At 44.8% G+C, this 12,921-nt stretch overlaps 1 protein-coding gene across 3 annotated transcripts in view; it reads left to right on the forward strand.

Moving 5' to 3' along the window:
• Positions 1-12,921, forward strand: part of cadm3 (cell adhesion molecule 3) — an 85,676-nt gene that overhangs the window by 67,331 nt on the left and 5,424 nt on the right. For 2 of the 3 annotated variants that reach the window (XM_086128736.1, XM_086128735.1), the window contains 5 exons: positions 4,877-5,047; positions 5,911-6,001; positions 9,509-9,681; positions 10,073-10,366; positions 10,642-10,662. In XM_086128736.1, the coding sequence (XP_085984862.1) occupies positions 4,877-5,047; positions 5,911-6,001; positions 9,509-9,681; positions 10,073-10,366; positions 10,642-10,662 (750 nt within the window). The remainder of the gene's footprint in view (positions 1-4,876; positions 5,048-5,910; positions 6,002-9,508; positions 9,682-10,072; positions 10,367-10,641; positions 10,663-12,921) is intronic. The other variant, XM_086128737.1, reaches the window with a different exon arrangement.

Here is a 12,921-nt window from a genome sequence, read left to right on the forward strand (position 1 = left end):
ACGGCATGTTTTGTAATTATAGTGAGTAAAAATAAGGCCGGGTGGGTCCAAACACACCATGGCAGCTCTGTTTTTTTTTTTTTTTCCTCCTTACTAATCCTGCTAACGTGACTAATTAAGCAAAAAGATGACCTCATAAATCAGACGTAATCCTGCTTAATGGTGATGACTGTTTGGATTATCATTTGAAGGCAACATAACGGCATGTTTCAGCACATGTTGTTGTCCCGCGGCCAAGTAGAAGCGCCTGCCCACTGCTTTTTTTGAACATGAAAAGGAGACCGAAAAGTGGTCATAGCCGCCTGCAAATTCACCATCATCACCCCTGCAAAAGAGGGTCAAATTTGTATTTTAGGGAGGAAAATTGGCATTTATAATTTTTTTTTTTTTTTTAAACAAACAAAGATGCAGGCGGCCCGGTGATCCAGTGGTTAGCTCATCGACCTCACAGTGCAGAGGTACCGGGTTCGATTCCAGCGCCGGCCTTCTTGTGTGGAGTTTGCATGTTCTCCCACTGCCTGCGTGGGTTTTCTCTGGGTGCTCCGGTTTCCTCCCACATTCCAAAAACATGCATGGCAGGCTGATCGAACACTCTAAATTGTCCATAGGTGTGAGTGTGAGCGCGGATGGTTGTTCGTCTCTGTGTGCACTGCGATTGGCTGGCAAATGGATGAGATCACTGTGACACTTTTACTGATGTGTACCCCCTGCCTGGAGGGTGTTCTTGCATCTTTTTACTATATATAAAGTATTATATCATCTCTTTTCGTCAATGGACGTTACAGCTTCGTGTTTGCTTTCAAAACTTAGCTTGTAGCAGACGTGTGCACATTTTCAGCATGACGTCTCTGACCCACTGGTGAAAGGACACTTTGATCCTCTCCTCTTTCATCTAGAACTGCTTCAGACAACAAAGTGTATGCAAAGAAGTGGTGAAGACTGCACGACTGTCTGTGTCCTATGTGTTGTGTTGTGTTATTTTTGTTATTTTGACTTCAAAATGGCGCCGCGTGAGTGGCTGCCTTTCCAGCAGCTCCTATATTTTGTTGTTCTACTTCTTCCTTTCATAACTTTGCTGCTGTGAATTGGGAATTTCTCCATTGCGAGACTAATAAAGGTTTTCTTATCTTATCTTATCTTATCTTATCTTATCAGTTCTTATTTCAACGTGTGTGTGTGTGTGTATAAAGTGCTTTTTGTGGCGTCCTTGATAATTTATGTACACTGAAAATGTGTTGAATTTACTTAATTTTATTTCGTCAAATGGCTTCACAAAATAAAAGCATCAGGTTACAGATACACTTCTGAGCTAGATTTTTAGTTTACTCCTCTTAGACATTTTGAAAGTACATTTTTTTCAGGCCAGAAGGGGAAAAATATATTCCATCCAAAAAATACCAATGCACAGCTGCCTTGGACTCGAATGCTGTAGCGGTTTAGAGGACCGAGGTAAGCAATTACAGTTGCATTATTGATGCTTGCTCGGAAAAAATAGACACGAGTATTTATATCACTTTACCAATGAACAGTAATTTAACTTGTTCTCATAAATGTACATATTTTGGCAGAATTTGTAAGATGTCATGATCAGGAAAGACATATTAGGCAATTTGGATTAGCGCAGTCATAAAACAAGACAGAAACTAATGAGATTGTCCCTGTTCAGTCATCAGTCATCCCCCCCCCCCCACCTCAGGTTTGTAAACCGCTGTAATAAGTAACATATCCCTGTAGATGGCGACATTGCATCACTTTGAGTTTTAGATGAGCAGTTTCTGAGTAGAAGATAAAGATTACGGGGTGAATGTCAGCTCATCACATCAATGATGAGGGAGAGAAACACCAACACTTCAGAAATCAAACAAGTTACGGCGACTTGCACTCGAGCAGAGTATGTATGATAATGATGTAAACAGAGTATGTGTCGCAATTGGTAGTTGAAAGTACGCGTCACGATCAAGAGAAAAAGATGACACGGTTTATGGAGTGAATCAAGACAGCTATGTCAAAACAAAAAAAGTGGGGAGTCAGCATCGCTCACATCGCATTTCTTAGTTGTAAATATCTGTAAATCGATGATATCGAGTATAAGGCGCACCTTCAATGATTGGCCTATTTTAAAACGTTTTTCGTATTTCGGGCGCACCGCATTATATGGCGCATAGGATAGAAGCTACAATAGTGACTGCGGTTGCATTCTGCATCCACTAAATGGAGCTACGCTAAAGGAATACAATACTATACAATACAGCATTATTGATATCGAGCCTTCACAACCGTTGCTGCTGTAACAAAGCGCTTTACAGAACATTTAAAATACTACGTCCAAGAAATCGGAATATTGATCCATATATATACATATATAAAGCGCATTGGATTATAAGGGCACTGTCGGCTTTGGAGAAAATTGAATGCTTTTAGGTGCGCCTTATAGTGCGGAAAATACGGTATTATATTGCCATCAAAGGCCCTTTCACAGTCTTGGTTTTGTTTTCCAGTTTGAGGTGTCACAAAAGCTAAAAATATTGGCCTCAAAGCGTGTGTCAAAGCTACTGCCGAATACGAAAAACGGATGTGAACTCTCCTTTGAAAATGGCTGGCAGTGAATGAGTTCAGACAGAGAATTATACGGATGATGGTATGAAATTATTTTATTGCTATTCGCACAGGGTTCGGTCCCCTGCAAATAGATACAGTTCGCTGTATGTTTCATGTTTATTATTGTGACCAAATTTTCACTGATCTCCACATCGAGAACCCAATTGATTTTCAATAATACTCCATCCAAGCTACTTACTTGCCATTTTGAACCTGCTTTACCTCGAGACAAAACACCCCTTGCTGCCCTTGCTAATTATTTCACGAGGACTTGTTGGCCATATCCCCGCGATCAATAAAGTAATCACTAATGAACAAAACATTTCCAATCGATGGGATGTGCCAAGCGGCTACATCGGGAGTTTAATTGAATGCTAAGTGCGCTACATCTCGGCCGCAAACATTTAGTCACAGCGTTAATTGTTTGTCAGCACGGCGCACACCTGCGGATTTTACAAGCCCACCTCCCTAAATATTTTTTTTGTTTGCCGCATTAGTCAGCAAAAAGGAAGGCAGTGGGGGAGAATATGGCCGGTGCGTAAAGGCATTGTTAGGTGAGCGGGATATGTGGCGTGTCGTGATGGATTGGGGAACAAAACACCCGCGGGCGCGCGGCGTTGCTGCGCACCAAACACATTTTTCATTTAATGGGAACAAATGGCCGACGCCGTTGTGCCGTAGCGGCACAAAAAGTAGAACATTCTAATTAGATGACAGTGGTGTATGGCACTGGTGGTACAGGGGAGGTGAACAAAGCAAACATTTAGAAAGAGAGTGGGGAGGGGAGGGGGGTGAAATTTCCTGAGATTAAAAAAAGGTCTGGCATTACTATCGGTTGTGGTGCTCCTAATGTGAATAAAATAGCCTTCGAGAGTCATAACAGATGCTTTGAAAGTGCACCCCTCTCCCGATAGTTTTGTGTTAAATGACAAGCCGTCAAATTTCCAGCCATGCTCCTCCTACATGAAATGACAACAAACAAAACAAAAAAAGAACTCTTGACAATCTAGCATCAGTGTAGAAATCCGGCAAAGTCTTTAGGACAAGTCTGACAAAATCTTGAGGACAATTCTGTCTTTGAAGGATCCTCTGAAAATGGCCAAAAGCACCCCGAGAAGACTGCTTGGAAGAAAAATGGCAGGGCGGAGTTTTCCTTAAAAAAAAATTGAAAAAAATCATGAGCTAATGCTAACGTTGAAAATTTCAACACACACACACACACACAAAATTTCTGCGCCGTTTGCCATCTCTGAGATCTGTCTCGTGTACATGGTTGCAATTTGGTAAAAACTGGGACAAAATCTCTTGGAACAGTTTATCTTTTGAAGAACGTCCTTGAAATTACAAGAAAAACTATCAACTTTCAATATCTGCTTTCGACTAAAACGTCAGATTTCTCATGGGGTTTTTTTTTTTGGACGTGGCTTCTGCAGACTTGTTTTGTCTTTCTACTCTTGATAAACATTGCTTTTAAATTTCATGTCGCAAGGTGAAGCCGGTTTTGGAGGGTGAACCCCCCCCCGCCCCCCGCCCCCCCCCCCCCCCCCCGTCCCCCAAATTATGAAATCACGCTAACATTTTGTGTTGCAAGTCATCCAACTTTTCTGCCTTTCTCCTCTTACACGCAATGAAAACCCAAATTCTGGTGTAGTTCCGTTTTGGTAGAACTTGTGACAAAATCTGTCCATCTTTGAAAACCCCCTTGAAATGACCCAAATGACCCTAAAATTACTGCTTCAGACTCAATATGGCAAATATTCTGTGCGTTTCCAGGCATGTGTACTTTTTGGGGGGGGGGGGGGGGGGGTGCATCTGCTCATGATATGCGTTGTCCAAATTTCATGTTGCAAAGTGAAACAAGATTTCGGGGTTGAATTATTATTTTTTTCCTTCTCCAAAATGTTGAGTGTTTTATGATGAGTCATCAAACTTCACTGCCATGCAACAACGAAAAGTCAGGTCAGATCTCATCGAGCATTTGTGGTTCCAAATTGCTCTCAATTGGACAATATCTCTCGGACAAGTTGGTCTCTGAAGAACCACTGCAAATTGGCCAAATGAGGCTAAAATGGCCACTTAGACATTAACGGCACACTTCCTGTGACTTTTCGGCCATCTGTTCTTGGGACTTTTTTTTATCCATCTACTCATATCAGATTTCTGTAAATCGATTTGTAGCAGCTGCAGCTGTTGTCGAAAGCGCTACATTCATTAGGATGTATTGTATTGCATACCAGCTTTCACGTTTCATCGGTCTCCTCTTTTTTCCCCACCGCAGGCCGGCCGGACGTGGTGGAGTCGGTTCCGGACGAGCCCACGTACAACGTGAGCAGCGAGCTGACGCTGGAGGTGAGCCGTGCCGACGACAACCAGGTGGTCACCTGCGCCGTGGACCACCCGTCGCTCGCCCCGGGGGACAAGAGGAGCGAGCAGGCACTTCAAGTTTTATGTGAGTCACCTTATGGGGCAGAGTTGGCCACAGAAACCTTCACTTTTGTACTTAAGTAGGAGTACGATTCCTTCAATGAAAAGACTGGTAAAAGCATTCAGTGCTGATTCAACTCTTGAACCCAAGCAGATTGTCCTGAGTTGCCAAAAATTGGACTCGGGGAAGAGTTGTGTTACTTTCGAGCAGTGGTTCTTAACCTTTTTGGAGGTACCCAACCCAACCAGTTAATATGCACATTCACTGAACCCTTCATGAGTGAAAAATAAATATATACCTGAATATTTTTTTACAAATTCAAGATATTAAAAAAACCTCATTTATTAAAAACAGAAAAAAGTAAATAAAATGTCAAGAGATAAATATACTTACAGTCACACGTTGACTACTACGCAAACTAAATTTCCCACAGCACTGATTGGATGAGCAATGTCATGTGATCATCTGCAGCCAGTGGTGGCCAAGCGGGCGTGTCATAACTAATTGACATGTTGAGTCGCGTGTGTCTTACCCTCCATGGCAGAGGCTCTGTCGAACCCCTGAGACCGACTCACCGAACCCCTGGGTTCTAAATACTGTTGGAATGTGGTCCGGCGTGCCGCATTCAGGCAGCAGCACTGCCATCATTTGGTCACCGCCGGTACTGGGTTTTTTTTTTTTTTTTTTTTGGAAGGCTTATGTCATCGTGGGAGGCGGCTGGCAGATGCGAGTCGATGGTGATATGGTTGAACGAGAGTACCTCAGTCGTGCGCATGCCTCTCCCGATTTCAGTCCTGGGTTACATAACTGTGTGTGTGCGTGTGTGCGTGTGTGCGTGTGTGCGTGTGTGTGTGTGTGTGTCTGCATCTGTGTGTTTTCATTTACAGATTCCCCAAACGTTCAGATACTGCCCGAGAGTGATCTCCCTCGCGAAGGGGAGAAGTTTCACCTCGAATGTTTGGGCAATAGCAACCCCGAGTAAGACAAGACAACACACACACACACACACACTCACACTCACACTCACACACGCAAATCGTAAATGATTAAAACACCCGTCTAGACACAACACGCTCATAGTCCACTTCCACCTCCAAGGCTGAGGTTGAGTCACATCAACGGCACAGCGTGAAATCGAAGAAATGAGATTAATGCACCCGCTTTCTCATTTTACAAAACGTTTAAAAAAAACAAAGTTAATTGACGTCGATAACCAACACAATGAGCCACCCTGAGATGTTTGGTGTCAGAAGTGGGATTTCATTCATTGCGCCCGTCTTTAAAAAAAAATAAAAAATAAATAAATAAATCATCCCAATGTGAAATATGCCAATATGAAAAGCCATCCTGAGATATTTGTTTTCAGGAGTGAGCTATAAACCATTACGATTCATGGGTATTTATATCAGAAGTGGGATTATTTTGGTTTGAGAAGTGGGATTTGGTCCTACACAGTCATTGTGGAATTGGGTCCAGCACCTGTGTTTATATTCATTTATAAGGTCACGCGAACCTGTGTGTTGACGTTTGTTATCTCTAGTCGGTATTTGGAGTCAGAAACAAGATCAAAACATCTAAACAGTACGCCTCTGAACCATGAGTTAAATGTATTACCTCATATGTCCTTAGCCCCCCCCCCCCCAAAAAAAAATATGAATAGGCCGCCTGTGGGCAGATAAATGCGACATAGACACAATGTATTACAAAACTCCAAAAAAACACACACGTACACACACATATTGAGTCCAATCCACTCTCTCTTTCCTTGTGGCCTTTCTGAATTATAGATGAAGCTTCTCGCCACCCGCATTCATCGATCCGCTCTTTCCCGTCTCCCTGCCGCCTCACCTGCCGCCAATTTGCGCCTTTTTCATTCTGTCATACCGCCTACCACCTCCCCCTTACGTCCTTCCCTGTAATGATCTCCACTCGTACCTTTTCCATCATAGCACATACTCACAGACGTCCTCCTGTCTGTTTGATTGACAGACGGATCAGATAGTAACCAGGGGGAAGGTGGTAGAGGATGGGGGAGGAGGGGAGGGTCCTGAATTACACACTTTGCAGGAAGATTTACCCAAGGTACTTGATGTGAGAAGTGGGATTCAAACTAGCACTTAGTTTTCTTTACTTGGGTTGGCCAACTACGCTAATGTAATGGAAGTGGTTAGGCTAGATTGGTAGGTTGGTTGGTTGGTTGGCTAGTAGGTTGATAGGTAGTTACAGTATATAGGCCCGGTAGTATTGGTTGGTAGATTGGTCGGTAGCTACTGTAGATAGGTAGGTTATGTCAGTAGCAAGGTCGTTTGGTTGGTCGGTAGTTAGCTAAGGTATTATGTAAGCTTGTTCGGAATCATGGTTGTTTAGCTAGTCAGTTGGTGGGTAGGTGGCTTTGCTCGCTTGGTAGATGGGAAAGACAATTGACTCGCCTGTTGGTAGGTATTTAGTTAGGTAGGTTGGTCGATAATCTAAGTGTGTACTATAGGTAGGTAGCTTGGTAGGTATTGTCGATAAAGGTAGGTAGGTAAGTGGGTCGGTCAGTTGGTGGGTAATTGTTTGGAGGAAGGTAGGTCGATTAGTAGGTAGGTAGATGAGACCTATCTGGTAAACTACTCATCTATGTCTACAGTATCTTTGTCTGTCGTTATTCAAGTACTGCAGTTCTGTATGCAAACATCGTTGGCAAAGGTAAAAACAAAACTGACGATAATAGGAGTATGACATCATAAAAAAATAATTAACAGCGGCATAAACGTTAATAATCCCAGAGAAGAAAAACAGAAGAGGGTCTCCTGCTGGCCGTAAAAGGCAATGGGTTGTTGTTGTGCAAAATCCCCCCCCCCCCCCACACACTCCCTCCATCCTCCATCCACCGCAACCCCCCTCGCAGTGACAGATCGTCTGCAATTAAGCAAACAATTAAGTCGGCATTTAGCGTCTGTAAGTGGCTGTTATGAAACATTACGCTCAAGTCAATGTGCGTTTTACGGTCCCGGGAGCGGCCTGCTAATCGCTCGGATGTTGCCGGTGCGGCTGCTCTGCAGGAAGAAAAAAAAAAGCAGCAATACGGGTCAAGATCTTTAAACGGCTGATTGTTGCACTGTCAGAGAAAGGAGGGAAAAATCAGACAGCGGAAGCAAATGCGCTTTTTTTTCCTCTTGCGTTTAAGTGCACTTTTTGTTTCCGGTAAATGAGCAGAAAGCAAAGCTGCACTGAGACAGCTATTCACATGTTGTTTTGTCTGATATTAATTGAACTTAATGTCACAGTTGTGCATCAAGCACTACAATGGTCACTTATGTGTTGCCACCCCCCACCGTTATTTTTATGTTCATGTCTAAAGACTAAAAACATTTGAGAAAAAAATCCTGATGCAGCTTATTATTATTTGATGGGACATGAAAGGGTTAAGAAGGTCAGTGGGTAGTTAGTGAAGCAGGTATATTGGTAGGGAGGGGAGCAAAAGACGTACGTAGGTAGGAAGTAAGGAAGTGAGGAAGTAAGGAAATAAGGCGGTAAGGAGTTAGGAAGTCAGGAAGTAAAGTGGTAATGAGGTAAAGAAGTAAGGAAGAGGTAAGGAAGTAAAGAGCTAAGGAAGTAAAAAAGTAAGGAGGTAAAGAAAGGAAGTAAGGAAGTAAAGAATGAAGTCAAGAGATAAGGAAGCAAAGAGGTATGGAAGTTGGAAGGAAAGAAAGTAGGTAGGAAAGAAGGAGACTTCAATATTGCTTACGCTCTCACCAGCGTGACATCTGTTGGAGTCCAATTTACCCGGCAAATCCTGTACCCGAGTGAAGGTGTCTTGATTATCACAGCGTCTCCTTCGATCTCCTCCGTCCGTCTCCAGACGTCGCAGAGGCCGTCGCCCCACTCCGCGCACAGAATTAGTCTCTCCGGAGCCTCAAGACGCCAGCTGGATACTTTGAATTTAAAAAAAAAAAAAAAAAGTATCCAAAGGTGTCGTTATTTCAGGATCGATTAACGCAGGCGGGGTGGGTACGCGGAAGAGTTTGGTTTGGTCGTTGTGGAGGTGAAAGAAGGTGATGATTGAATTTTGCCGTCTTTTTCGATTTTCAGCCTGCAGGTCTAAAAAAGCGTTGGGGGTGGGGGGGGTTCACCCCGATAGTTCTCCCCTGGCGTCCCAGCTGGCCGTCATTGTAATTACCACCGAGCGCCTGAAGCGGCGTCTCATTTGCATAATTGATTCTTTTATCAAGGAACATTTGGCGTTATCGCTTTCATCGCCCGATGGATTTTTTTTTCGCTAGCATCGGAAATGCCGATCTTTCTTCTCTCGTCCTCCTTTAATCCGCCCTCATCCATCCTTCGTCCCATCACGTCTTCATCCCGCCTTTCATCCTCTCATTTAACGGCTGTCCTGTCTTCTCATCGTCTTGTCGCCTGCGTGCTTTTGATTTCATTTTTCCTCTCTTTTTGAACTCTTTTCTTTTTTTTTTTTTTTTTTTCCTCTCTCTCTGTGGTTTCTAGGCCTTCGTCCTACATTTGGGAAAAGAAGGACGGAGTGCTCCCCCCGCTGGCCAAAGCCGAGGGCACCTTCCTGCGCTTCGAGGCGCTCAACAAGTCGGACAACGGCGTGTACCTGTGCTTCGCCGACAACGGCATCGGGAGCAGCGTTGGCGAGTACGCGCTGTTGGTGCAAGGTGAGGTTCCGGGAAGCTTTTATGTCCAGTTGGGGGTTTTATTTGAGGGTCTGAAAGGGAAGGGAAGTCGGTCGTAGAGATGGAACTGTACAGGTATTTGCGTTCCGTGTCAGAACACCGAACAGTTCCATGCCACGTAGATCAAAGGACGGGTTGGGGGGAATGTTGTCAAGAAAAGTCTTCTGTTTTTTTCTTTTTCGCCCCCCCCCCCCACCATTCTAATTTTGTTTCATTTGTTTCTTCTTATCCAACCGCGTTGCCTTTGCTTTACTTCCAAACGCTTTTTGCCTCGCGCTTGGCTCCCTTTTCTCTCCTGTATGGACGGTCCGCCACCTTTTCTATCATTGCGCCCCCCCCCCCCCCCCCCCCCCCCCGCCGCTTCCTGCAAAAGATCCCAACGACCCCACGGACTCCACGAGCGCTCCCCCAACTTTCACGGCCACATTTTCCTCCCTGGTGACCGATCCCACTTCCTCCCTTCCTGAGTTTTTCTCCACCGGGTCCCCGTCCGAAACGCCGCCCACCATAACCGTCACGACCGCTACCGCCACAACCGCGCTTTCCAACGAGCTTTTCCCCGGCTTGACCGTCAACCCCGACTCCTCTGCAACACCTCCACCTTTCTCCCCTTCCTCCCTGACACCCTCAGTTTCCGACGGGCTGACTGGACATGCCACCCCCACAGGTAAAAATCAATCAATCAAAATATTTCCATCAACAAGTGCGAGACCCCTGCCCACCATGGCAAATAAATCTACTGTTGCTCATCTTGTCGCCATGGAGACAAGGACTTTGTATGCATGCCGGGATTTCACTGCTGTTTTTCTTTCTTTCTTTCTTTCTTTGTCCCTCCTTACCACCACACCCGCCCGGTGATAATCCCTGAACACAAAACCACAACACACACACAAACACACACACCAAACAATCATCCCGTGGTTTCCTCATCCACTCACCAAGATGCTGCTGAAAACATCGCAGGTACAACATGCACCCGTTTGTCATCCGTTTATCACCCGAGCGCTTGTACGAGACGCAACATGAGCCCCCACAATCCGATGGCACGCAAGAGTCGTATCAAGCAATACTTGCAGATGGGTGGGTCGCGAGGTGGGCAGATTGGTTGCTAAGTAGGTAACCGGTATTCAGGAATTTGTTGCTTCTCAGGAAGGATGGCACGTAAACCCGTATTTAGATACGTTGATTTATAAGTAGGTCGGTTGGTACTTATGGAAATGTTGTAAGACAGGCATGGTGGATAGAAAATTACGTAGTAGTTTAGTTGATGGTTACTGGGTTGGTTGTTGGCTAGATGTCTGGGTTACGAAGGATGGTTGGTGGGTTGGTGAGACGCAAGGTTGGTTGGTGGGTAAGTAGGTGAGTATGTAAGGAGTTGGTTCGGTAGGTTGGTTGTTCAGTCACTCATAGATCACGGTTTTTAGGAAGGTAGTAAGTCGAAGGTTCATTGGGAAGTACAGTAGTTAGTTGGTTAGTTAGTTAGGTTGGTCAGATGGTGTGTTCGTTGTAGATTATTTTTCAGCCAAATAGGTCATGTAGTTAGTTTCATATGTATGCAATTGAATACAGTATGTAGGTTGGTATGTACATTCGATAGGTAGGTTGTGGGTTGTTGATGAAGGGAGGTACTGTAGGTAGTCCTTAGTCCTGGTAGGTGATTGTTTGGTTAAGTACTTTCGGCAGTTACTGTCGACTGTTTGGGTAGTTAGGCTGGCAGGTACTGCAGTTGGGGTGGGTAGGTAGATTGTTCCCCTTTTTTGTGCACTACTGCCACCCACAGGATAAGAGTGGAACCGTCACATCTTTCAATCAGCAACCAGTGAAATGGATACGATGGTTTGGCCTTGGCGGAGGTCTACTCGTTCCTGCCACTCTTGATTTGAGCTCATCAGATTGTGTCGCGTTGTGGCCTGAGGGTTTGTGCGTGCGCTCACGTTCTTGTGCTTCTAGCTTTCCCCTTTAGCTCTATCTGTGTGTGTGTGTGTGTGTTCTCGGTTTCTGTGTAGGTCGACGTGGTTGTGTGTTTCCATCAGTACACGTACACTCACTCTCATATACACTCAAATAGAGTGAATAATGAATGTTTCATGGCGACACGTGTGTATGCGACACACGTTCTTCCAACACATGACCCTTTGAGTAGTTCTGGTCAATTGCACTATGTGTGTGTGTGTGTGTGCGTGTGTGTGTGTGTGTGTGTGTGTGTGTGTGTGTGTGTGTGTGTGTGTGTGTGTGTGTGTGTTTTCCGACACTGACAAGTGGGATTAATGGCCTCATTGGCAGTCTCGCCTCGTCAGCGCACCCCCATCACCTCCGCGCCTGGGTGTGCGTGCGTGCGTGCGTGCGTGTGTGTGTGTGTGTGTGTGTGTGTCTGTGTTCAGGTCTGTGGTGGAAAAATACTCATTCAGTGCCAGCCATTTTCAGATCCTCCTTTACCCTAACACGTGGAGAACCCCCCCCCCCCCCCCCCCCCCATGCAACTGTCAAAGAATTCACTTTTAGAGTACCGGCACTCAGCAATACGCAATACTGGTACCAGTCGTACTTTTGATGCAGAAAATTTCAATCAACAAAATGGCAGGTCATTGTGAAGCAAGACCTTCCTTTTTTTTCTGCCGCACATGAAGGTTTGCCACCGTAATGTCGCACCGACGACTGGCAAGGAGCACTTCTTCGATGTCAGATGTTTTTTTTTTTTTTTCTGAAGTATTGGTAGCTGCTATCGGCAGCCTTCATGAGTACCTGATACAAAGAAATGAGGCCGGCGTCGGGCCAGATATGGATGCCTGGTATCAGTACTTGCCTATCCCTAAATGTAGCTGTGTATTTTCTTTCTTCTACTGACGTACAAGAGGTGAATTACTTGTACTTTGTCTTTTATTTATTTTTTTTACACAACTATCTGTACTTCTGCTTGAGTACAAAGTGTGAGTACCTTTGCCACAAGTGTGCGTGCGTGCGTGCGTGTGTGTGTGTGTGACCCACCCAGCCTTTAATGTCACTCACATTTTTCAATTATTTTTGCTCCAAAATGGCCACCACTGCACCAGTTTCTCGTCCCCTAATTGATGAACTCACTGCTCGAGTGTTGTATGACATTTCATGCTCTGTTCTAATTATGTTCTTGGGTTTTGGGGTTTTTTTTGGGGTTTTTTTTTTTTTTTTTTTTGCTTCTCTCCTCCTCACGACCTCTCCTCACCTCCTCAACTCCTTCCTCGCTTC

This window comes from Hippocampus guttulatus, chromosome 14 (assembly GCF_054856545.1).
Source record: "Hippocampus guttulatus isolate MCC_2025c chromosome 14, RoL_Hgut_1.0, whole genome shotgun sequence".
Lineage (NCBI taxonomy): Eukaryota > Metazoa > Chordata > Actinopteri > Syngnathiformes > Syngnathidae > Hippocampus > Hippocampus guttulatus.